Source organism: Gekko japonicus, unplaced genomic scaffold (genome assembly GCF_001447785.1).
Source record: "Gekko japonicus isolate JY-2015 unplaced genomic scaffold, Gekko_japonicus_V1.1 scaffold1191, whole genome shotgun sequence".
In the NCBI taxonomy this organism is placed as follows: domain Eukaryota; kingdom Metazoa; phylum Chordata; class Lepidosauria; order Squamata; family Gekkonidae; genus Gekko; species Gekko japonicus.
Genome location: NW_015164708.1, coordinates 375,816 through 403,381, shown reverse-complemented (window position 1 = coordinate 403,381; position 27,566 = coordinate 375,816). Strand labels below are relative to the sequence as shown.

Genomic DNA, 27,566 nt, shown 5'->3' with positions numbered 1-27,566 from the left:
GTAGTAAAAAAACCGAAATATTTAGGCATTGAGTTAACGGCGAGAAATATAGACTTATACAAGAATAACTATGAAAAATTATGGACCAAGTTAACTCAAGACTTTAAGAAATGGGATAAAATGAACTTATCATTGATGGGAAGAATATCAGTTATCAAAATGAATGTCTTACCACGTTTGATGTTCCTGTTCCAAACAATACCAATACTTCACAAGACGGATATGCTACTTAAATGGCAACAAGAACTATCAAAGTTTGTTTGGGCAGGCAAGAAACCGAGAATTAAGATGAAAATACTCTGTGATGCCAAAGAAAGAGGAGGATTACAGCTACCAAATCTTAGACTCTATTATGAAGCGGTCTGTCTAACCTGGATGGAACAATGGGTGAAATTGGAGAATGATAAGCTATTGGGGCTAGAAGGCCATGATTGTAGGTTTGGTTGGCATGCATATTTGTGGTATGATAAGACAAAAATGGATAGCTTTTTTAAGCTTCATGTGGTGAGAAAAGCTTTGGGAGAGTGGAGGGGGAAAAATATCTCTAAAATGTATAAAGTGTTGTTAAAATGGTTTACTGAAGATGAAACTGTGAAAGAGCAAATGATAAAATGGGCAATAAATATGAATAAGGAAGTGTCTATTGAAACTTGGGAATATTTGTGGAAAAATTCTATTAAGATATCGCCTTGTACCAATGTCAAAGAGAATTGTTATAAAATGATGTATAGGTGGTACATGACTCCGAAGAAAATTGCAAATATGAACCAGACTATGTCAAATAAATGTTGGAAATGTAAGACCCATGAGGGCTCATTTTACCATATGTGGTGGACTTGTGAGAAAGCTGTAGACTTTTGGACAAAAGTCCACAGGGAAATACAAAAAATATTGAAATGCTCTTTCAAAAAAGCACCAGAAATTCTGCTTTTGGGACTGAAAATGGAAGAAGTCAATACGACTAAAAAGACTTTACTCTGGTATTTAATAACAACAGCGAGAATGATATATGCACAATTTTGGAAAACAGAGAAAATACCAGAGATAGAAGACTGGATACAAAAAGTTCTGTTCATGGCTGAAATGGATAAAATTACAAAAAAACTGAACAACGATGAAGACGACGTTTTTTTTCAAGAATGGAGTGACTTTAAAATATATCTGGAAAAGAACTGGGATGTGAAACAAAACTTAATATGTTTAGATCAATATTAAGTCAAATGAAGTTATCTTGAGATTGTAATGATAAGAAAAATGATATAATTGATGTAAAGTAATGTGAAATGGGGGGGAAGCATTGCGGGAAGCCACGGAAGGGAGGGGAGGAGATGGGAATGGGGTAAACAATGGAAAAATGAAATGGTTTAATTTAAATGTTGTATTCCTATGGAAAAAATAAAAATTTTGTTTACCAAAAAAAAAAAAAAAGAGTGAAAGGGCAGATGCTTGTCAAAAAGTAACGATTGGCCTGATAGTGGGTTAGACCAATTTTCCCCTAGGGCATTACTGTTTACCTTTTCTGGTACCAACTCTCTAGGGTCTTTTCCAGACCTGGTCCCTCAGATCCTTTTAACTGATAATGCCAGGATCTTCCACACGTACAGCAAAAACTCCAGCATGGAGCCATTTCCTCTTTCTACGGACAGGAGTGCTCTGCTTGATGCCATCTAGATAGGCACAGGCAGAAGACTCTGTACGGAATTCAGTCCTGGTTTCTGGCAGTATTGCAAGGGAGGCGCTTCTCTTGGATTTTCTAGTACTTGTAGTAAAATCTCCTCTGCTGCTGTTATATGGAGGTTAATCATAGTTCAGGGGACTGTGATGCTGAAGATTTTATTGCTCTTGCAGATCACAGGATTGTCTTAAAAATAATATCACATTTGACTATAATATTGTATACTGTGTGGCTGGAATTACGTGCTTCCAAACCAGTCATGGGCTAGAAACTAGGCTTTTATTAGTAGACATTTCTACAGCTATTTAAAGTGCTTCTTATGAGGGGTAGGTCATTATGAGTCTTGCTTTGTAGAAATGGTGGCAGAGAGATAGCGACTTGCTCATGGAAGCCCAGTGAATTCGAGGCTGAGCAGGGATTTAAATTGTGCTGTCTGAGAGCTAATTGTCCTCTGACATTTGCCATCTCTCTGGAGATCTTTCAAGAGCTGATTCACATAGATATGTTACTTTGATTCAGTTCAGGCATTGGGCCAAGTCATGGTTAAGGAAGTCTGTCTGTGGTTTAGAAGAATGTCTGAAATGTCAGTGTATAGTTTGGTTGGCAAACCAGAATCTGCCATTGTTTGAAGTGGGCATACAAACTATGGTTTGTGCCAACTGTGGTTTAATGTGATTTGTCAGCTGTCATTATGGCTGTGGCTTTACTTTCAGAGACCATCACAGCTAGAGACTGGGCGCAGAATAGATGAAAAATGAAGGCACATCACTAAATCATAGGTTGCCTGTATGTTTTGAAACACAAACCTTAGCTTAGGGTATAAACTATACTTAGAGTAAAGCATGGGTATTTGAGTTGAATCTCTGCGAGCCAGTTTACAAAGGTGTGTTAATCACTTGATATTTCACAGATGGCATATTGTGGAATGTGTGGGTTGTTTCCATATGGAAAAATAATTTTGTGCAAGGTGCTATCAGGCGATAGTCCTTTTTCTGGAGCTTGATCCACGATGGTTGCTTCTCACATGCAAATTGTCACTTGTTGAATGTCTGAGTCCACTCTTGGATATATAGCCAGAAGGAAAAACTCTTTATTGGCAGCAACACGTATAAACATTTTATGTGGGAAAATGTAGGGGGGAAATTGGTCAAATATTGTCAAACAACAGCGAAGCATTTAAAGCACTGCATATTTGGGTAGAACTGAAATGGAGAAAGAAAGTGATAGATCTGTGCTAATTATAAAACCCAGGTTACTTAACTGTCATTAAATTAAAATTCTAAGTCAGTGGTCCCCAACCTTTTTGAGTCTGTGAGCATCTTTGTAATTCTGATACAGTGTGGTGGTTGCAGCCACAAAATGGCTGTAGCAGAAGGTGGAGCCAGCCACAAAATGGCTGCTGCAGCTGACCTTGTGCTGTAGTGGAAGCAGCTGCCAAAGAAACATTTTTAAAAATCTGCATGGCCAATCAGAAGCCTTGCTGGGCAAGAGCCCCACCTGCTCCCACCCACTTTCCAAAATCACTTGGCAAAGGTGTTGGAAAGGTAGGAGCGGGTGCCATGGCACCTACCGGCACTGTGTTGGGAACCTCTGTTCTAAGCAAGTGTAATTATTATTGTCAATCTTTTCTTTATTTGCTTATGACCAATTGGTCTGTGAGCATTCATAAACTGAATGGAATTGGCTGTTAGCAGTATTATATAAAATATGAATGCATGTCAATAATATTCAAGACTTTGAACAGTTTTTGGTTTTCGTTTGGACTCTTAGGGATGGCTCGAGTAGCTGAAACATTTGCTGAAAATGAAATTAAATAAAACAGTACAGCAATTGTAAGGACAAAAATAAGTTTTTAAATAGTGTCAGGAAGAAGGTTTCCACAGCTAATGCCAGTGGGGATGTGGACCCTGAGTGCTGCAGAGCTGGGGGGCAGGGAGCCCTAATTTGGGTCGTTGCTAGCAAGTGGCCCTGTCAGGGCAATCTCAAGCAGAGTTATACCTTTCTAAGACCACTGACTTCCATAGACTTCGAAGGGTGTAACTCTGTTTAGGATTGCATTCATGTCTTGATGAGGGTCCGTAGATCACCTATACATGTGGCCTGAAGTATTGGGCTGTGGTAGTGGACCGAAAGAAATGCTGCCTGGCCATCATGTTACCTGTGTGATCTCTGATTGGCTGGGATTGCTTCAGGACGGAGCCCTCTCTCTTTTTTTTAAATGATGCTGAAGCACCAAAATATTGAAAGAAGCTGCTTTAAGCAGGTACCAACAGATGATACAAGTTAAATGGGAAGTTTTTTTGTGTGTAACCCTGTCTTCCCCTTTTTAACTCTGAAAGTGTTCAAAACGAGAGTGAAAATGCAACACAGTCGTAATAAGAAAGAGATGATGACTGTAACAGCCCCAAGGCCAGGGAAAGTAGAGTTAAGGTGCTCTGAGGACATGGATAAATGAATTGGCTGGGGAGTGGGGCAGTTGTGTATACAGGTTGGTTTGTGGAGTCAAGAATGGAAGGGTTGTGGGAGTGTGAAGAAACTGAAGGGAACACTAAGGCTGCAAATCCAAAGTACACTTTGCTGGGCATAAGTCCTGTTGAATAAAATGGAACTTACTTCTGAGTAGATCTGCTTGGCATTGTTCCCAAACAGGCCAGTGGACTGAAAGTCCAGTTAGGAGAAATGTAAATAAATGATCTGCCAAAAAAAAAAATTGCTAGAGAATTGCTGCCTCATTGATCAACTGCTAATGAGATCAAGTACCCGTAGCAATAATGCTGGTACCTTTTAAAACTGTTAAATATCACTCTTACTCTCCCCTTCCTATCATCCTGAACATTAGGATCTGCAATTCAATGAAGGAAACTGGGGTTGGTGTGAGCTACATTTAGATACCCCAAAGGCTTGATAAGGTTCCCAGGTCTCGCATTTGACAGCTTTGGTGAGAACCCAATAACTGGCTGTTCCTGATGGGTACGCTGACTAGGAGCATTTCCAGGGGCATTTCTGGTATCCCATAGCATTCTAGGCATTAATTCTGGGTGCTCTTTTTGACCCATAAGGCAGTGTTCTTTAGTCTGTAGGACTGGTGCTGGGATAGGGCCTTGTGGTGGGTTATCCTAGCCTCCGAGACGAAGAAAACTTTTGGCTTGCTTTGTTAGTTGTCTAGCATTTCAGGTTTAGTCTGCAGTGTGTTGATTTCAGAGGAGTTGCAGCAGTCTGAAATTAAATTGAATGTCATAGTTTTGTTCTGAATTCTTCGCTGCCTATTTTTGTGTGTGCATATGTTAGTGGAAGAAGGTGTGGACTGGTCTCAAGGTATTGTTTTCAGTACTCCAGTGTGTTGAGGACAAAATGTCTGTCTGGTCCTACAAATTTGAGAGTCTTAGAAACTTAAGATTAGAAAAATATATAAAGACAAATGTTAGAATTAGTTTTCTGGAAGCCTGTTGCTGAATAGAAGAACGTGAACTGCTGATGCCGTTGTATTTGGAGTATAAATATTTGGGCTTGAACTAGAAGTCGTGTTTTTCCAGGGCTGTTAGAGCAGGACCTCCAATGTAGCACATTCATTAACAGCAAAAATATAAGGGGTCCCAGATAGTCACTGAGCTCCCGCTTGACATTCTTTCTCATTAAGGAGAGGATGTAAGAAGGCTGCTTTAAGAGAACTTTCCTTTGCTGTTGATAACTTCTTGCTCTCACTGGCAGTTGTTAACCCAGTGTGTGTTTTCATTAACACCTTTAAAAACCTCTGGGGAATATCAAGTGTTGGAGAGGGATAAAATTAATATTTACAATGTCCTTAAATCAAAGAGGGAGGAATAAAGTAGATAATCTTACTGGATGGTTCTGTGTTTTCTAAATTTACATTTATATTGTGCATATTTTTGCCCTTGAAGTTCCATTTCTTATCAGAAGGATTTGAAGTTGGGATCAGTTTGCAGAATAAGAAACATTGACTGTTTCCTCCATGGATTTTTTTCATGCTTTTGTTTTTATTTTAGAATATTCATCAATGTATTACTGTATTTACATCCTTCCTGTGAACATATTTGAAATTAGAGTGCTGAAATGTTTCTTAATATGCAGTTTTCAAATCAAAGTTTTAGAAGAATATTTGGTCTGAAAATCCTTTTTATTGTAATGAATGGAGTAACTGGAATTACTGATACACTAGCACAGTACAACTTGTTTTCTATATTGTTGCAATCTGAAATTAATGTCATCCTTCCAGAAAACACCCTTTAAGCTTTTGATAATGTGATTATAATTGAGGCTCTTGTCCCAAGCGTGTATGTTAGGAGATGCATTCCATTGCATTAATCAGGTGTTCTTTCAAATGCTGCAAGTTTCTTAGTAGTGTGCTTAGAACTGAAAACCAGTATAATATTAGGAAAACTGCTTCTTACTTTCTAGGAGTGTCCTCTAAATGAGCAAAAGTTTAAGGACCTGCACGTTTGACAAGTAGGTTAGTCCTTATGAGCACACACACACATGTAAAAAGTAAATCTGTTTGTCTCAGTTCTCTATCGGAACAATTATCATTGGCCCCTGGGATCCAACATGTTACTTAGACACATTAGCTGTGTGAGATATTTTAAGCTTTCCCCCCTTTAACCTGCACATCTCTGCGCCATACCGCAAAAACCCCTGGGCATGTAAACTATTAGTTTGGCTCTTTGGATCATGGCTACTAGTATTGATGATCTAGGAGGAAAGGTGGGGTGTAAACATTTTAATAAATTAACAAATACTGTGAGCACAAATTCTCCAGAAGTGTTTTTCATGTTACTGCAATGACTAATCAATACATGATCTGGGAATCTTCTCATTCTGTATGCTGGAGCAGTTTAGGGTTTTCATGTAACATTTGTATATAGTAGGCGTTTTCTTTACTTAATGTTATTTATTCTAAAAAATTCAAAACTGCCAATCATCCAGAAGACTGTCCTGCAAAAGCTGTCAGTTTTGACTACCATTACCATGGTAATATATTTGTAATTATGGCACTCAGAAAAAGTTGATGAAATACATATTTATGAATATAAGCTAGGAATGAATTTATATGCTCATTTAGCAAGGAGTGGAGTTTGCTTCTCAGTAATCATGCATAGGTTGGGCTGTATGACTGTTATTTGTCTTTGTTTTCACCTGCTATGTTTTAAATTCTTTTATTATCTGTTTAAATTGTGATTATTTTCTACATTTCTGTGCAAATCACTGAAGCATTATCGTCACTGTTTTTTTAAAAAAATGTGCTTTGTTTTTATTTATTATGTTACTGTTCAGTTGTGGCTTTTAAGATACCAAGTGGATTTGATGTGATTCTGTTTTTAGACCTCTTTAGCCACACGCTTTGCTCAAGAAGCTTTCGGGAAGCAGTACAAACAAACCGTAGGACTTGACTTCTTTTTGAAAAGAATCACATTGCCAGGTAAGGGGAGAATTAACGTGCATGAATGCAAACAGTGGGGAAAGCTGAGAACAGGCTGCATTCTGAAATACTCCAGATTTAATGTGGCGCTTTAATAATGTTTCAGGGTGTACCCCTATAAAGAGTTATGTATTTGCGGTTGCATTGTTTCAATTTAGAGATGAGGCTCTCAGGAATGTGGTGACCTGAGCTTCCTAGATGTGTCGATTCTAAGTAGGTAAGAAAAAAACTGAAAAAATGTGCTTCTGTCGAAAGAAGTATGATTTTGGAAAGATGTATTCGCCACTTTTGCTTAGGTTGATGGAGTACATGCAACGTAGCTATGGAGTTGCTAGGCTGCGATCTGTGAATGCTGTCTTATGCAAGGCAGCATGAAATTGCTGGCATTTAATAGACCACTAAAATGCAGGGTCCCTAGGCGCTCATAAAAATACAGTTTGAGCATTCAAGATGTTTCACTTCATGATGCAAAGCAACTATTTAGATGCCAGTTGTGGCACGCTGCATGGAAAACATAAAGAAATAATTAAGAAAGAATGGCAGGATCTTAAAATTTGTTTCTAAACAAGTGGGGATCTAAAATGAACTATTTGTTCATTTTAGTGTAATTCAGTTTGTAAGCATAAAAATATTCCATTAAATGCATTTCCCCCGTTGTGCTTAGTAAACCAAAGCTGGAGAGAGTACTTTCACCATGAGACTGGAGGGAGAAATGATAATGTGGTTGTAAGATTAACCTTTAAAAAATATTACGGGATTTTTTTTTTAGGAAAACACAAATAGGGCATAGATTAGTTGAACGGTGCTCAGGGCATTTTTTCTAACCCTCCCATTCTTCTGAATGCTAAATTATAACATTGATAATTAGATCTCTGAAATATTTTAGCTTTGAGAAGCTAGTGTTAAATTTGGGAGAGCCAGTATCAAATTTATGGGTGTTAGCCCTTACATGGAGATGAAAAATAGTTTATATACATAGGTGCTAACATCCATTTGACCACTTTCTGAGGATTCTGCCACTAATAGTCAGATGACAGATTTTCAGTGCGACATTGAATTTCAAGCCTCAGTGGCTGCTTCTCTATGAACGAAGAAACTAATTGCAAGTTTCCCTGGTAGATATCTGGAACGATGGGCATGTCGGTATTTACACTAAGACCAGCAGAACGTATGCCCCATGCACGTGAGAACTTGTGTGCTGAGAACATGTGTATATTTTTGGTGTCTGTATTTATAGGCAGATGTCAAATTATTTATCGACTAATGTTGCACTAGAATTTTTACACTCTTTGATGAACAAAAACAGTTGTGGGTCCTTCCCCTGAATGTACTATGGTAAAATACCATTTTCAGATTTGGATATATCATTTCTTAAAAAGAATGGTAGCATTTTAGGGCTAAATAGTTTTAAAATGTGCATTGCTCATAGTCTTTAATTCAGTTTTAAAATGTTTATTATTTTTAATTATCCCAGCAGAAATAAATAAAAATATAACATAACAATATTGTCTACAGGTAAGCAGCTATAAAACTTTCCAAATATCTAAAAATATGTCCGTGCACAATTGGCGTATATATGCTGTTTGTTCAAATGATAATAAAGTTGTAAGGCCTTCAATCCACTGGGTTACTGGAGGTGGGCATTTATATTTCCTGTGTTGTAACATAAGCCTTTTAGCAACAAGTAAGGGCATGGAACGTTCATTTTCATTCACTGTAGTTTAAACAGTGGAATAGTTTAAAAGTAAATGAACATCCTCAAGGATCAATAAATATTCGAATACAAAATAGATTTGAGTAGTTACTGCCTTCCTCAAAGACTGAATAACTGGACAGGCCCGAAGGATATGTTTAGGAGACACATCGTGTAAAGTTACAGCACCAACAGTTAGACACTTTCCTTAGGCCCCGGTCCCATGGGCCAGATAATCCGCAGGGGAATGGAGGCTTTTAGCTGCGGAGAAAAAAGAAGCGCGGTAGCGCGATCTCACATCCCCCCACAGCTCTGTCATCCGGCCGTCAGCAGCCGATCAGACCAGCGAGGCAACACAGCAAAAACACAGCAGGACCGTGTTTGTACGCATGCGCCTGAGGCGGATGGCTGCTGGATGCGACGGGCTACCAGCGCGTCTCCAATCAGATGCCCGCCCGCACCGCATAGTAACTGGAAAATACTACATCGAAGCAGGTAGTTTTTATAACTCAGCGTTTGCCATGGGATGCCACGGGTCGGCCACGGGTGCGCTCCACTTGCCAGATGTGGCGGTGTGATCGCGCCCGAATAATCTGCCCACCACCCGTGGCTCTCCTGCAGCTACTTCCGCGTGTGAACGGGGCCTTAGTCCTTTAATGAAATGGCCCTGTGGTGTCCACTATATCCTAAACATTTTTTTTTCTGAATAAGTTGCAGCGTAAGGTCCATGGAAATCACAGGTCTAGACTTTAATTCAATTTGAATAGCAGCACTGATTGTTCTTAAAACTAAACCGTTAAAGTGGTCAAATTAGTGCTGCAGATGCTCTGTGTAAAGATGATTTTTTTTCTGTTTACATTCAGAAAAGCAGGTAATACATTTTATCTTCCTCAGAGGTGTATGTTTGAGGGGGGTTCATGCTCATATATTGAGGTGATGGTACCTTAATTGGACACTATTATCTTAAGCTCAAGGCTCCTGCTTCCTCTTTCAAAAACACCAGCTGGTTTATCAAGAGCAATATTGATTTCAGTTATTTATATTTGGTAGCCTTACATTTGGCAGACTTGTGTCTGGTATTTCCACAGTACATACTGATTAAAATTTCAATAATAGACGGCTTAGGACTGTGGTTAGACTGTTGGACTAGTATCTAGGAGACCCAGGTTTGAATCCCCTCTCTGCCATGGAAACTTACTGGGTGACCTTGGGCCAGTCACGCAATCTCAGACTAACCTACCTCACAGGGTGGTTGTGAGGATAAAATGGAGCAGAATATAATAATGTAAACTGCTTTGGATCCTCAGCGGGTAGAAAGGCAGGGATATGAATGAGGTAAATAAAGAAAATAATATTCGTGCATGAGCCCTGTTAAAGTTAGTATGAATTGTAGTTCACGCAGTTGCTCCAATATAATACAATGGGCCTCTGTGCACTTCTTGATAGGTCTGTATGTTCAAAAGGGGGGGGGCCCTCACAGCCAGCATGTGACACTACTTATGTGGTACTTCTTACTATACACACCTTGTTGACTACGTGGACAGCTGTGGTAGCTTTGACTGCACTGATGATTGTTTGACATCAGGAAAGGGGCAAGTTCTACACACCCCTCTCTTCCTGTCTCCCCCTAAACAGGTGGTGAGTGATGCCCAAACAGATAGTGCTGGGCATTTTTTTTGGCAGGAGGGCTCTTTCTCACACTCGGATCCTTGTTTTATGCACGGATCTCCTCATTGTGGCCGTTGTGCTTTGGATTGGGGTATGCCTTTTTTCAGCACACAGCATCAAACATAGTTGAATGCTTTACCTGGAAATGTTTTAAAATGTCAAACTGATGTAATTCTCTCTGTTTGAGGGGGAAATTATATTCAAAATAGTAGTCCATTTCATTATATTTCATGATCCAGTGTGCTGTATAGTCTGGATGCAACCACTGTGCAGATTGTAATGCTTAAAATAGTGCATCTGTTAGTCAGAGGTTTCACAGATAGAGCTGCTTAAGAGTCATAGTCAAAATACTTTCAGGAAGGTTGTGGGTATAGTCTAGTAAACAGGGTTTCACTGTGAAAGGACTGTTAAAAAATCTTGGTGAAGAGGTGGAGAGACATGTGTTTTTAGTTCCATCTTGACTGTAGAACTTTAAGTAAGGTTAACCAGTGCCCCAAGTATACTTTTAGAAGGTCGCTGTTGAATCCTGCTAGTGGCTTCGATTCAGACCAAAAGAGCTTGGATAACTGCCCTATACTCCCTAATAAGATCGACTTTGCTTTCAATTGAGCACTATTTCCTGTAGAGTACCAAAAAAAAAGTTCCAACAAAATTTCTGAAGCATTCTTAATATACGATTCCTACAAAAACTTGAATTGTAAAGAGAACTTTCCCCCCGTCATTGACCATGAAAGTTATTTTATACATCTGCAAAAACCTTAAATAATACAGCATTGCTAAAATCTATAACATTGTGTGATATATATCTGTATACTTTCCAGTTTACCATATATAATTAAATCGCTTGAATATTACTGAAAGGCTGTGGCTTCATCTGGAAAATGTGCATTTCTGTATGTGATTGATTGACATTCAACACCCTAAGAAATGGAACTCAGTTTCCCTGATTGCAATTAAAAGTAGATATTTATTTACCAAATATAGCCCTAGCAACCCAGAAAATTGTAATTGGAGCAATATGAGCATATTGGGGGGGGGGGGGGGAACCAACCCATGCTTGGAAACATATTTTTCTGCAAGTTTATAATCTTAATAAAATACTTTTGCACATAATTTGCTTGCTAGTGGCTTGAATACAAATTATTCCTCTCTCAGCAATTCTGTTTGGTGACTTCTGGTGCTGTCCACTGAGAAGTTCTCTTGCACAGGCTATACATCAAAGGATGGGAATTCCCATTCATTTCAGTGTGGCCTGTGCAAAAGAATTTCCCAGTGAACTTAACAAATGCGTGTTTGTAGCTTCGTGCATCTGAATGTAATTGTTTCAGATATCTCTTCAAAACAGGTCAAAGGATAGTGAGGATAAGGTAACTTTCACAAGCAGGGAGTGTGTATGTACTTGAAGGAACGTGGAAAGTGAAGCTAGTAAATTGCCATAGTTAAAGAAAAGTTCTGACTTGTTTCTGTGCTCTTTATCAGAGCAGTTTTCAACAGTTAATCAGACACATGCTGTGTTGTCTTCTGGCGAGACACACAGAGGAGCTGTGTCTCAAAATAGTTCCTCTGTCTTACCAGAAGCCGGTGCAATATGTGTGCATTCAACTGTGGAATAAATTGCACTGATGAAGACTACTAAAACACGTCAGGCATTTTCCGTTATTAATTATTGCACCTTATCAGCTTCACTTTTAGTGTCTCTTTATTTTTTTGGTGCAATCATACTTCTTGATTTGATTGCGTGCTTGATGTTATGTACTGAATCACTAAAATCTGCCACTATGATGTGGCAGTTTTGGGAGATAAAAAAAATTAAATAAGGAATTCTACATTTAGTACTTATATTGATTGCCCATTGTAAAAGAACCAGATATTTCTCCCAGTTCCATATAATATCAGTGGGACTGTAAGCATGTAAGAGATTGCAGTCATACGTAACGTTTTCTCCTGTGAAGAATGATCAATGGAATCATAACAGGATTTGTGTCTTTTAAATGATATAGAGCAGCATAAGCACAGTATGGGTTGGATCCAACCAGCTGTTTTGCTGGTACAAAAGGGTCCCCTTTGACTACCCAAAGTTGCTATGCTTGGTATCATAGGACCTGTATACACAAAAGCCACGTGCAATGGGAGCTGCGGTAAGAGGGGGAATTAGGTGAGTGAGAGTGGAAAAGCTGGCTGCATCTACCACCCAGTATCTTTTTGTCATGTCAACTATGAAGAAGTAGGATAGTTATTTAAATCCTTGATATGAATAGTTCTAATAATTTTAGTGCTAATTAAAAAAAATCAAAACTCCTTGGCTTTGTTTGTGTATTTGAAAAGTTGTGGCATTCTTGGAAAATGGAAGCCCTTGGATTTCTGCTTTTGTGCCTGTTATTAAGGGTACAGTATTTCTGTGCAGAAAAAAATGGCCACTCTAAGGTACTTGGGTCTTGATATAATACATCCCGTTGGCAGCTTTTTGCATAGGGATAATATTATAAAAGCAGCTCACAGAACCTGGGCTCAAGACTTGGTGTTCTGATAATTTTGCTCTTAGAACTTTATTGCATTAAAAAGTATTTCCTGACAGTGTATGTTGCCTTAGAAATGCCATGCTAGGCATAAATAATTGCATGACTTCTGTTGTGTCTAGAAAATATTTTGCAAGGTAGGCTCATGTGTCAGCCTTTGTGCCCCCACCCCCCCACTGTTCAATATATTATACTTTGATAAAATAGTTTCATATTGATATAAGTATTCTCTAGTCTGAGAAGATATTCTACAGCCGTAACCTGTCTTTAACTGACCCCCCCCCACTGTTAAAAAATTTGGGTATAATTTGACTAAAGTTAATTCAATTAAATTTAGAATATTTGTTTTTCACTCATGCTTAGCTCTCTCACTGAAATCAGAGGAACTTGAAATTTGGTTGAATTGTGCCCCTAATATTTTTAAATATTATACAAAACTGAAATTAAAATGTCTGCATATTCAGCTGGAAAAGAAAACAAGATCCTTTGCTATTTAAAAGCAGAATTCCCAACATACAAGAAATCTAAAAGGAATACAGTAGCGTTAGTGGTTCAATATTCACAATATATTAATGTATTAGTTATGGTGACCAACACACACACACTTGATCTACTGACTGCAACCATTTAAGAAGCTGAACAATATTGGAAATGTTAATAGACAGACCCTAGAGAGCCAGTTTGGTGTAGTGGTTAAGTGTGCAGACTCTAATCTGGGAGAACCGGGTTTGATTCCTCACTCCTCCACTTGCACCTGCTGATGTGACCTTGGGTCAGTCACAAGCTCTGGCACAGCTGTCCTTGAAAAAGAGCAGTTTGTGTCAGAGCCTCCTCCTCCTCCTCCTCCTCATAAATAGCCTGGGCTGTCCAGGTCAGGACACAGAGATTATAAATGTTTTTTTTCCTGGCTGAAATATGCACAAATGATATCTATATTGCCAAATGCATAATTGGTCTGCAAAATTATTGCTCTATATAGCAGGCCAGGATCCAAGTAGGAAGGTTTTGCATTTCTTGAACATGGGTTCCTCAGGTGGTTTCTGTAAATGTGAGTGGGTGGGCAGGGAGTTTGAAAGCAGATTATGGTATGGCATCGGGGTGGTTTTGCTGGTCAAAGAAATCACAGTTCAGTGGGTTCAGGCAAACCTTTGGGCCCAAAAAGCTATTTGGATCTGAGCCCTGCTGTATATGCTTCCCAAAGACAACTCCAGACAGCTTTTCAGGTGTGTCCAAGGCAGCTATTCAGGTGTGTCTCTGTGAGATTTTTGGCTGTTTTTCTTTGTACAGCAGGTGCTGCCATTTGTCCCATTGTAACCTTAATAGACTGGCATTATTTAAACAAAGGCACGTTACAGTTTCCAGTCAATGCAACTCTTAAAAGTTGCCCTCAGTTAAAAAAAGGGGGGGGGGCTACCACTTTGAGAACCCTAGATGTAACACTTCTTGAACCCAGCCATACAAGTTCTGTGGCTTTTTGGATCCTGGTCAAATATGGTTCCTTTTTGGAAAGGTCACAATAGATGTCCTCATGCACACACCCCCCCCCAAACAAACACAATCCAGCATAGTTGACATGTACACTGAAATCTTAGTTGTACTTGCCTCCTGTAAATTAGATATTCAAACACTTCAGTTTTTGGTGTTTTTCTCTTGCTACAGGAAATGTAAACGTTACTGTTCAAGTATGGGATATCGGTGGCCAAACAATAGGAGGCAAGATGTTGGATAAATATGTCTACGGTGCACAGGTATGGTTTTAAAAACTACTGCAGTTATTTTAGTGTTGGCTTTTCTAACATGTTTACATGAAAGAAAAAAGTTTAGGAGAGAAATGTTAAGCGACTTGTAAAATGTAAACATCTGCTTAAGTGAAACTATTTTGAACTTTGATTTTGTTAAACTAGGTTAAATTTTTTATACAGGATCGCTCAACAGTATTTTCTTTTATGAAGCAAAGGTGCTAGTTTGTATATCTCTAACAGCTTTCTGAAACAGATGTTCATTGCCCTGCATTGTGGGTTAAGTTGGAAATAGCCATCTTCGCCAAGGTTATTTAGATATCCCCACGGTATGGTAGGTATAGTGGCTGTTTTGAGTGCAGATGCCTCCTGGGGAGCGAAGGCAGAGGAGGAAATTAAGACCAATCCTATGCCATTAAACTTACTCAACCAGCTGAGGTTCAAGGAGGCCGAACAAAAGAAGTCAACCAGGTAGCGAAAATTTTTTTTTTGCAGAATGGTTAAAATGTTTTACAAACAATCCCATTTTATAGTACCCTTTCTGGATTTTTAAAAAATAAGAAATGTTTTAGACAATGAACTTTCTGTTATTTTGGAAAGGAGCCACAACATAACATTTGATTTTGGAAATGCATCTTTTGGACTGCTTGAATAAAATTAGAGAAATGCACAAAAAGGCTATTGTATATTTGTAAAAAAAGATTATTTGTTTGCTGCTTTTGGCAACATGTAAATATTGTGTGTTAGCATGTAAAAATAGAGGAAGAACTGTTAACTGAGGAAAACCTGGAAATTGCACATTAGGAGATGAAAAAGGGGCCAAGTAGTTAAATTTTAAAGCTAGTCATTTTCAAAAATGTAGTTAACAGATGTTTAACATAACATAACCCAATCCTGAATCAACTTTGCCACATCTGTGTTGCCAAATCATGTTTTCCTACATATGAAGCGGAAGTGTTGTAAAGTGAGATTAAGTTAAAAGCTCCCAATAACATGGGGCTTTCCTTGTATGGCAATGAGCTCCATGGGCAAAGTTTAAAATGATTGGAGACATGAGAAGTAACAGAAATGCTTCCCACACGGTCAGTCCCGAACCATTTGGATGGCGTTTCATTCTGAGCATTCATTAATAATAGTATGTTTCTGTTGCTCTTACTGTCAGTTCATATTTATTTGAAGCTTTCTGAGAACTGAAGAGCACCTCATTGCATGTTATTTCATTGATCCTTACAACAGATATAGCATGAGATGTGTTGTTATACTGACCCCTGTTGCAGATGAGCTGGGGCAGAGAAGGTGGCAGCTTCGTTAAAGACACCCAGTGCGTTTATGACAGCAGTGAGATTTGAACCCTGGTGTTCCTGGCTCACTTTTAATCACGACACCATTCTGACTCAGTATGTGACCTTCAGCAAGAAGCAGCTGGCCAACCCTGCCTCTTCCTCCTCTCCCTTTCATTTGATGCTATCCTGTTTCATGAGCCATGTCCCACAGCAGAGCTTTCCATTGGCTGTGGTCATGTTTGATGACAGCAAAATTGCTGGTGATTTTGTAGGTATCCACAGTCTAGATTATGTTTAGATGTGGGCTTTAGTGATATTTTCTTTGCCTTAGCCAGGACGTTGTTTAATTGTCAAACACAAGTTAAAATAAGGGATGAGCTTTGTTCAGGAATTCTCATCACCAACTCTTCTATCCAGCTGCTATGTTATCCATGACCAACTTGGTCTTTTGCGAGAATACCCTAGACCCTGATGTTTATCATTTTCATTTCCAGTTTACTGTAATTGGTACACTAGTGAAATTCAGGCAGAGCTCTTCAGACAGTTATGGGAACTACAGCATGCTGAGAACTAGGGTGCTGGTGACAATGTTTCACAGACAGGAAAGGATGCTGATGGCTAAGAAGGCAATCTGGACCATCTGACACAATACTGTGGGCTAGTATCATTAGTCATAAGTTCAGGAACTACCCCAGTAGGCTTGTATTCTATGTGAACAGCTCCATTCTAGGAGATGTGTGCATTCATTTTGGATAATATGTGACATTTTCCACAGGGCGAGATGGAATGGGGATTGATTTAAATCAAAATTTTACTACCTCTTAAATAAAATTAAATTCACATTGTGTATATATTTAGTATATGGTCGCTATAACCATAAAACTTGTTTTTTTGTTGTCAAGTCACAGCTGACTTGTGGCGACCCTGTAGGGTTTTCAAGGCAAGAGACGTTCAGAGGTGGTTTGCCATGGCCTGCCTCTGCGTCATGTCCCTGAACTTTGTTGTTGGTCTCCCACCCAAATACTAACCAGGGCTGACCCTGCTTAGCTTCCGAGCTCTGACGATCTGGGCTGTCCAGGTCAGGTCACCCATAAAACATACTGATTTAAAAATGAATACAGGCCTTATATGTCATGGGAGGGTACACTAAATGCTTTTTAAATATTTATTTTTTTCACTGTTTTACGAAAACAATGTACTGTACATTATATACTTGTCAATAATGGTGTTTATGGCTTCAGGTAGGGTATCTTTGACTAGCTACAGCCCTAACAGGTTTTTGTAGATCTATGTTAGATACCAATCAATCAGAAAATTGCTTCCTTTTCCCAGTGTTGCTTTCTCTCTCTCTCTCTCTCTCTCTCTCTCTCTCTCTCTCTCTCACACACACACACACACACACACACACACACACACACACACACAGCATGCCCCTTCTCTTGTATATCTCTTCTGGCCCAGAACTAAAAAGGAAATATTTTCTACCAGAATGAAGGTCAGGAGGAAGTAATTGGTCAGATCATTGTTCATTTAGGAGATAGAAGGTAAATGTCCATGTTCTTTGATCGGTAGGTAAATGTCATTAATACTTTTAGACCTAGGTGGCCAGCCATGTTGGTCCGAAGCAGCAGAACAAAGTTTGAGTCCAGTGGCACCTTTAACACCAACCAAGTTTTATTCAAGGTATAAGCTTTCGTGTGCATGCACACTTCTTCAGATACAGTGAGAGAAATATTTTTAGTTAGAGTACTGGGTCGGTTGCAGAGAGGTGAGATGACTCTAGATAAGAAATAGGACTGAAAGGCCACCCAGTGGATAATGCTCAGAGTGACTTGTCAGTTTTGGGGCCACAGTATCGGGTAGAATAAATGCATAAATGATTGTGCTATATGATTATTTGATGAAGTTGCTTTTCCAGTTTTTTCCCTTTACAGAGAACAGCAGCGTCCGTAAATTGATTGGGGGGGGGGGGGGGAAATTTAATGTGAAAATTTGGGGGGGGGGGGGGGGGAGAAAATTCAGTTGTAACCAATTGTACATAGACCTTAACTTCAGATTTGATTTTTAAGTCAGTCATTTTTAAAAGAGAAACTTGGTAGAGCTAAAATGTAAATAAATTATATATTTATTAAAAATTTTATATTTTTAAAATCTGTTTTTATCCGCTCTGCTTGTGGGTGGGGTCATGGTCCTGAGGCTCCATCATGTCCTCTTCTTCCATGGACATGCTAAGGAGCCTGAGCATATCAGGCTTGTATAACTTTCATTTTGTGTTACAGGAGTCGTATTTACAGAAGGGACTGTCTCCATTCTTGGAGACTTCAAATGATAGCATAAATTAATATACTTTTCTTCATAAATTGTGCTTTTCCTCCCTCAGGCTGTCCTTCTGGTGTATGATATCACTAACCAGCAGAGTTTTGAAAACTTGGAAGACTGGTACAATGTTACAAAAAAGGTCAATGAAGAGTCAGAAGCTCAGCCTCATGTGGCACTGGTAGGCAATAAAAGTAAGTTGTTAAATTGTTATTTAGTTGGAATGTTTGGGCGATCTACTAAAATGCAGATCAGCATTTATGTTCCATATTCTCCACTCAGGACTTCAGTCTTGCAGACACTGGTCTATGTGTGGTCCTTTTTGTTTCACTGGCACCACTGTGCATTGATTTTGGCAAGCTCTGGACTCCAGAATGTAATATTTCATGCGTTGCACCAAATGGAGGGGTGCTATATTGTGACAGCAATCACAGTGTTTAGTCTGCTGGGGGATATCACTTCGTGGAAATAACCTGCTTCAGTGATTAGCAGCATGACACTGCCTGTAAAACTTGGGAAGCTCTGCTAGTTTGTTTTCCTTATTTTTCTTATATAAAATGGCTGCATTATTGTTTATGTTCCCCCTTCAAAAATTGTGTTTGATCAGCAGTGCGTAACCTGATACTTCTTTCTTATTCCTTAAAAGTAGAAGGCTTCTGTTGATCACCATCTCTTGAGAGAGACTTGTTGGTTGATAACATCGTCCCAGTGCAATTGGTGACATTCTTCCACCATTCTCACAGCGACCCTTAACTTGTGTGGCTTTTTTGCTTGTGAGGACAAAAAACGGGGTCTTTTCGACGGTCACAGGAAGCTGGCAGGAAAAGGTCCTGCTTCCATCAGTGGAATGTGGTAGGGTATAATCCATAAAGCTGCATCTAGCGCAGTGTTTCTGTAGGTGCAAGGGCATCCACCCACAGAGTGAGATGGCTCCCACAGCAGATCCAGTTGACTCTTGAAATCCTATTCCTGTTTTGAGAGGGGGCAACTGTGAAAGCTGCGCTCCGCAGGCAGAGTTCCTTGCACATGTGGAAATGGTGTTCTGGGTCCAACCCATTATTGACATAAAACGAAAAAAATGTAGGTTCCAGTTGAGAGGACCCTAAAGTCTAAATTTTGATAATGTGGGGGAGCTGGGGGAAGGAGGGTAAGGGGTGGCTGCAAGAGGTTGCCATAACAGAAGGAATACGTGCAAATGCAAATCTTTCCTTGATCCAGTTTCTCTACAGCCAGCCCTTCAAGTGTCGTCCTGACATTCACATTTTGGAAAATGAATGCTCTCTGAATTCAGAATTGGGAATGTTTTGGAAAGCGCCGTTTGTTTTAGGTTTCCTTCCCTTCAATTCTGCACATCCCCTGCACGAGGCCACTGAATGGACAGAGTGGCTGGTTATCTCAGCCCTTTCTTGGTGCAGCCTAGCCCACGTGGATAAAGAGAGCGTTTCCATTTTCAATTTGTCAACTTGGTTGTTTGAAAAATATGAATACTTTTAGTCCCTACCTGTGCATGGGCTTTTGCGCACTCTGCTTCACATCAGTTTCTTCTGTCTTCATCAAAATATGGCTTCATTGCATCACTCCAGGGATTTGGAAAAAGCTTCCTATCAGTTTGGTACTCATATGATCTCCACTGTAGTGGAGATTTAGTTTTTTTAAATCACTATACTGTTTCAAAAGCGAACACATCAGACCAGGCCTGTAGCTACAGTGGGGCTATTTGGGGTTCTGCCCCACAAGATTTCCTTCTAAAACCGGGTTTTTAATTTTTTAATATTTTACATCTTTTTTAAAATGGTGTGCTGAGGGAGAGAAACCAAAGCGGGGGGGGGGGGGGGGGATAAAGGAGCTGGGAGCAAACAATGGCAGCCATGCCAGAAAAAAAATCGCCCCACAAGCCACAAAGTCCTGGCTACGGGCCTGGATCAGACAATGGTAACATTTTTCATAAGTGTGTACTAGACAGAGCTGTCCTTGTAAGTTCTTTAATAAGAGTCCCTCTTTACTAGCGTTCTGTAAAGAGAAAGGAGACAACTGATCAGTCCACCAGTCGGGTGCTTTTTTTGTTGTTGCCCCAGCCTTGATTGAAAATCCATTTTAGAATATCCAGAAATGTACACATTTGTTTGGGAGTATTTGTCAGCTTCGTTTCTTCAGTGCTCACCACCCAAGTTCTTTAATGGTGTGGTTCCTTTGCTTAAGAGGGGTGCTGTATGTGTACTTTGAAGTGTAATCAGTAATCAGATTTTTCACCCAAGAAGTTCATATCCTAGCAGGGCAACTTGCTGGAGTTCGCCATATGGGAATGGGCTGATGTGCTGTTGTGGACTGTCTGGCAGGTTTGCCCAAGTCTGTGCTAGGTGCTTAGAAGTCTTTGATGTTGAACTTCTTATTATGGGATTTAATTAAACAGGAGTGGGTGTATTCCCCTGCCTTTCTGCCCTCTCCCAGGTCTACTTTGGATTGAGGTCCATGTAGAAAGGGGAAGTGGGTAGCTTTCATTTTGTAGTGCTTATTGTGATGTGTGCCCCGGGAGCAACAAGACAAAAGTGTTACCTTTCTAAATTAACACCCTTCCTTTCCTTCTCAGAGCCCCTCTGATCAATAGATCTTAAGCAATGACTAATACTCAATTTCTGAGGGAAAATATGATAGACAGGAATTTAGCAACCAATAAGTTTGTATTCGGATCTAAACTAACATCGTGCTCCTCTGCTGGTTACTGATTGCAGCCTGTATCTCTCAGATGGCCTACTAGAGAATTCTGAATGACTCCTCCTCCCTCGAATAGATATTTTTTACTTTTACATGTTGCTAGAAATGCGTGTGGGTCTCCCACCGACTGCTTCCCAATGGCCTCTCACTAACATGGCCAATTAGTAGCACTAATTCCCCTTGAAAAAGAAAATTTCTGTGGGGTGGCTGTTTTATATTTCTGTACTGTCAAATAGATCATCGATTTGCCTGGACACAGGAGTAGCTGAGTATTGAAAGCTTTTCTTTTCATTGGAGGCTAATTGGCTTATCCTAGGTGAGGAGCTGTTATTGTCAAAAAATGTGTGTTTGGAAGTACTGTAATATTTTTTTTTAATTATGCAGTATTTCCTTATTATGGTGCTACGGCACTTGGGAGGTAATGTAGATAGTTGCTCATTATTTAATGAATCTGTAGCTAGTTTTAAGATTTTCCTTCCCTCCTACAGTCTACTTTCATTTTGGACAGGGGCTGAGGCAGGAGAGCAAAAGTGTGTTTATTTCGGTGCATGATGCTGCTCTATTTTCCTTCTTCCTGGCCAGCTTCCCTCCTGTATGACATTTATAAGCAAAATCCCTAAGTGTCAAGTCAACATTCCTAGTGGATAAATTGTGACCCAAAATTAACCCAAGCTGTGTAGGAGCTGCTGTTACTTGATTTCCAGTGTGCTTCTTGGCCTGAGGGCAGCGGTTATCAGCAACTTACAGAAGGGGTAGGAATTATCAGGCTGCAGGGTAGGCTGGATGGATGAACGATCTCTCTTCTCTTAGATACTAACCAGAGCCTTTCCCCAAACAGAGTACAATAAGTCAGCTTTTTAAACAACCATTGTGACAGATGGGGCTGAGAAGAGAGTGCATCCATGCTAATTAAAAATGTTGATGGTGTATTTGCCTGAGTGATGATTAATGGATGCCGGAGTGCTGTCTCTGAGCAGGAAATGTTTCATTGTTGTAGTGTGAAGTGTAAAGGTTAACTTCTAATGTAAATTGTAAGGTTAATGCATTGAACTGTCTGATGATCTATTAGGACAACATAATTGCACTTGAAACTATAGATTTTAGTTATAAATCTGAGTATTTAGAAATAATTTTTACTAATGGATGCTTGGCAATTTCCAAATAAACTGGCTTGTAAGTGCTGCCTTTTGTTTCGGCTGAGAAATGCATTCTTACCTTGTGGAACAGAGACCCACTACAGAGTTTCCTCCAGTTAGGTGGGAATAACAAACCCTGAGAAAGTATTACAACAGGCTTTTCTGTAGTAGAATACAGTTTCTATTTGCCTGTGTATTCTCTAAAAGGAGAAAGCCAGAAACCTTTCATGTAGAAGAGCACCCTTCAAATGCCCTGTCCCCCCTAGAAAAGTAGTATGGACAAAACTCTTGCAGAATCTTTTTGCAGCATTCACAACGGTCTTCTCTTCCTGCCCTTTTTGCATATTCAGAATGCTGAGCATAAAAATGATCATGCTCTAGATTCACTCATCCCCTTGGTAGACATCTCATGATGTAATGTTTCAGGCTATGCAATGGGAGATTAAGCACAGTGTCCTCACAGGAGAAACTCCTTCCAAATTGTGGGCTGGATCCAGACTAAATTTTCCATCAGCAGAGTGGAAGTTTCCTGCCTCCTTCCTGTAGCCTTCTGGTTCCCCAACAAATGCTGTTTGGAGCAGGGGACCCTGAGGAATGACATGAGGGCAGTCTGCAGCAGAAAGGGGGAATCAATGGAAACAGCCAGTTGAGTCTGGATCCAATCCTGTATTTTGAGCAGAGGTTGACACTGAGTTGTACCAGATTTCTCAGAGCTGCTGGGGCTCATAGACGATTGGGTTATTATGATAGGATATTGTGGACCATTTCTGGCTCCAGCAGGTCTACCCTGAAGACTCTTCTGTATCGCAAGAAGTTTCAGTGTTCTTTTTTTGGAAAAAAATGTTCTTCCTCCCAATGTTTATAACAGTTACCAAGTACACCAAAGACTGAGTTTATGAAGCTTTCTGCTTATCTCCATGCTGTGCCACTGTGTGACACAGAGTGTTGGACTGGATGGACCATTAGCCTGATCCAGCATGGCTTCTCTGATGTTCTTGTGCTGGGAGAAACAGCTTCATTCTGGGCTTCTGTCAAAGGCACAGCAACAGCAGGACCAGGAAGAGGTGGCAGCCTGATTGCTGCATAATACAGGAGAAATATGCTGTGCTGCTAAATTAGTCACTGAGGCAGCCGTTTTTCTAACACTGCTGTATTTCCATTTTGATTAAAGTGCTATGAATATATCAGAAAACCAGGTATGGCAGACTGTTTTCCTGACATTCTGTTTGTTATTACTTTCTTGACAGTGACAAGGAAATTGATATAAACAGTTTTAGCTTGGGTATGCATTGGAAGGTTTGTTCCTTGGAAAAGTATTCCATGAAGGCTTACCACAGCTTGATCATAGTCTAACAAAAACTGCAATGCGATGACCGCTAGAACAAGCGTAGCCAAACAGTTTTCCATTCACTCTCAACTTAATTGCTTTTAGAAGCCAAACTGGCTTTCAAACAAAGCTACCAGGGTTATGATACAGAAAGCCTGCAACAGGTTTTTGGTTAGCTCCACAGGTACCTATAATATTCATGTGTGGGGCTGCCAACCTCCTGGTGGAACCTGGAGATACCCCACTATTCCGATTGAACTCCAGATTACCAAGATCAGTTCCGCTGGGGAAAAAATGGCTCCTTTGGAGGGCAGACTCTATAGCATCACACCTTGATAAAGTGCCCCCCTCCCTAAACCTCACCCACTCCAGGCTCCACCCCCAAAATTCCAGGTATTCCCCAGTTCAGAGCTGGCAACCCTGTTCATGTGATTCACTTGAGTATCTTGGCCAATGAAATGGTTTGCAAGGTGCAACTACATTGTGGCTGTCAAAGACAGAAGGGGTTTCCACCTTCACCTGTAAGTGTTGAGGGGGCAGTGCTGGAGGTAGGGGTGTGGCAGCCAGCGCCATGTGAGGTTGCTGATGAGCTAGCAGCCTCTGCCTGCAGCCTCCATAGTTGTGAACCTCTTGTCTCTGTAGTTTCCCCCCACCGTCTTTATCTGTGGCAATTGTATGTTAGGGTACAAGAGGAAGATGAATTATTTGGAAGTGGGATTCAGGTGGGTGGCTGTGTTGGTCCGAAGCAATAGAACAAAGTTTGAGTCCAGTGGCACCTTGAAGACCAACAATGTTTCATCTAAGGTATGAGCTTTCGTGTGCGTGCTGTTGCCATGCAAGCCTATCAATGTGTTTTTATGGAATATGAACTGTGCAAAGGGACTGTGTAATATGGAGACCTGGGAATACCTGTTGAGACTGCACACGTGAAAGAGGGACACCTTCCTTTAGTGTTGCTGCCACAGTGATAGTCCAGAGTCACCAGCCATCTTGCCTGAATGAGATGAAGCAGTTCCATAAGCCTGCACAAAGCCTCAGATGCCATGCCATGGAAAACATGAGGACAGAGAACTCCAGACGCCATTAGGAGTTTCTTCCAGCACATGTAGGCAACCTCTCTTCCCCCTCTCCCAGCTACCTACAAATCTAATCAAGAGACTCTATTCATGGTTGAATAGCAATTAATTGCTCACCCATCAGGAAGCCGGGTTAGGGCCATCAAGAGACAATAGCCCTGATGATTCAATCATCCTTCATCCAGGTGCCAGTCCCCAGACCAAGTTTCTAGCTCTCAATATTGACCACTCCTTAGTCCCCCTCCCCTCTTCCAGCCAGCCAATAGTATGTTTTATGGGACGGACTAACAGAAGGTGTCACAGGGGGATGTGGCCAACTCAGCCAGCCCCCCCCCCCCATGTTATAAAAGATGCTGCCTGACCACATGGTCTCTCTCTTACCCTCTCCACGACCCCTATCGAAGCTTTAACCCTCTTATGTCCAGCTTGCTATCCACATACCCTACCTCCATCTTTAAACTCTAGATCTGCAGCTAGAGTCCATGTGGTTCTTCTGGTTCAGAACACATGTTCACCATTTTCTATTTCTAAACCCCTCCATTCTTCCATTGGAACGGCTCAACTAATGAAGACAGGTAAATATTGCCCAACCAGCGAATATCCTGCTAAAGCAACTGTGTTAAGGATCTATCTTTATTTCCTAGCATATGTATAAATGTGTGTGTGGTTGTGTATTGTTTGAATGATATATATCTCCCAGTAAAGAGACATTATATTTTACTGAATCCAGTCTCTGTGTCTGTTCAGATACTTACAGCAAAGGTGGGACTTCTGTATATGTTAGTGAGAACCCTAATTTGCCTATTGCCAATTAATAATCATAACTTCACCTAGACTAATAATTAAAGGCAGTTTGGCTAACAGTGCACAAAGGGCATATGAGTTAGGATAAATGCATCTCGTGGCTTAACTGGAATTATTTTTTTTTTCTGGCTGTATCCCTCATACTTTAGTTTTCTTATAAAAATGGAGATTTTAAAAATTGCACTCAGTGAATAGTTAACCTACAGCTGGCATATGGAGAACAAAATTGGTGTCTTGTATAATTGCAATAAAATGGCAAGCAGAAAACTTGTGATGGTACTTTGGGCTGGGATATGTATTGTCCTGTCTGACTGCACTGTATCTTAAGATAAATTTTTCTGTGTTCATAAGTTAACAGTAGTACAGTTTATGAGGAACTGTGCCCATTAACCCAAGGAAAATGTCCTGCTGTCCTTGTTCCACAAAGTTTGCCATCCCGGCCATCCCTGAGAGTAAATAAGAGTTCTAATTGTTACCAATTGGGCATAAATGTTTTTTTTTTCCAAGTCACAATGTGGTAGGTCATCCACATTATCCCCATGCCGTGTTTTGGCTTTATGGATTCTTCAAGCATTATATGTGGTTGTGCTGCTCCAGCAAAAGGTTAAGTATTAATGGAAAATGTTCACAGCTCTTTTACTCAAAGAAAACATGTTACTTGTAAGTTTTCTTTTGATTTTTACTTTTACAGTTACATTGAATGTCTTCATTCATTTAGCCATCCATAAAGCAAATATTGTTGCACATGCAGTGGATAATAAGTCTTTTTAGGACTACTTGTGTGGTATGTCACAGATCATTAACGGCAAGCAACCACCTGACTTGGGGCAAGTCTGGAAGCATCATTACAGTGAAATGAGCTTTTATTTCTCTATCACTGCAGCACATTGATTTGGAGGAATGTCTCCATTAGCTACTGTGGAAATATATCCTCACCAAAGGAAGCTGATGATAGAGGATAACGAATGTTCGATTGTAAGGAGGACATTAATACTGGGCTTTTGGACAAGGTTTGAAAGAAGGGGCAAATATGTGTTTAAAAATTTCTATAAATCTTTTTCTGTATGTGCCATTAAGTATTTTTTTCAAAAAATTTCTTTCACCGAAGAGCAAGTCAAATTAGGAGCTGTAATAAAACTTCACAGCCTGCGTACAATGTTGCTGCTTATGCTGCAGATTCATCTGATTTCTGTATTCACCAAATGCAATATTTGTTTTCAGCTCTAGTGGTGTAGCTGTGTGAGTGTGTGTGTGTGTATAAAAGGAGGAGTATGACCATGTACTTGAGAGAGAGAAAGAAGGCTTCTTAGTTCAGTTTTTACTGGAGAAAGAAGTATTAAGGTTTTTATCATGCTACTTTGGCAGTTGTTTTATGTTCCAGCTTACATAACTAATGGTTAGGAAGCCTGTCAAATTAAGTGCGTTGTTTACAGCCCTTATAATATCAGTGTCCTGGTAAGGTATGCAAACCCAGGTCGTTTTCCTTGCCTCCCGATTTCTTCTCTCTCGTCAGGCAGACACTTGGCTCTTCCGCATTGTCATTTTTGTCACTCATTTGTCCCGATTGCTTTGGGTCCCCCCCCCCTTTCCATATGTGTTTTGCTCCTTCTGGGACTACTAGAAAGAGCAAAACACTTGGGGGAGGGGGGAAGACCCTGAAGCAGTAGGGGCAAGCGAGTGACAAAAATGACAATGCGGAAGAGCCCACTGAGAGAGGAAATTCATAACTATTGCCAAGAAGGAGGTTTTAAAACTAGCAGAGCCCAGCCCAGTACCTCCTCCTCTCCCTCCCCACAAAGAGATGCAGAGAAAATATTTTCAACTAGGAGGGGGGCCTCCAATGGCCCACTAAAGCGGCCCAGAAAAGATCTCTTAATAGAGAAAGAGCTCCTAGATGTGTCTCAAGCATAGCACTGAGAGCAGAACTAGGAGAATTATTGATGGAAGCTGCGGCTTGGATTAAAGCATTTTTCTTTATAGTAAAGGTTTTAAAATCTGAGGGAGGATCTACTCTGCTTGGCCTTATCCAAGCAGACACACATTACAGCCAATGGAATCAACTATTGAAAAAGAAAATGATATGCCTAGGAATAACAAATGATATGATTAAAATACAGAAACCAAAAACATTACAAGACAAATTTAAGGAAGTTGGATGTTACAAGTACATCTATTAGGGCACTCAGG

At 40.1% G+C, this 27,566-nt stretch overlaps 1 protein-coding gene across 1 annotated transcript in view; it reads left to right on the top strand.

Moving 5' to 3' along the window:
* RAB28 (RAB28, member RAS oncogene family) overlaps window positions 1–27,566 on the top strand; it is a 135,272-nt gene that overhangs the window by 8,362 nt on the left and 99,344 nt on the right. The window contains exons 2-4 of the mRNA XM_015409535.1: window positions 7,013–7,109; window positions 14,646–14,734; window positions 18,389–18,518. Coding sequence (XP_015265021.1) covers window positions 7,013–7,109; window positions 14,646–14,734; window positions 18,389–18,518 — 316 coding nt within the window. The remainder of the gene's footprint in view (window positions 1–7,012; window positions 7,110–14,645; window positions 14,735–18,388; window positions 18,519–27,566) is intronic.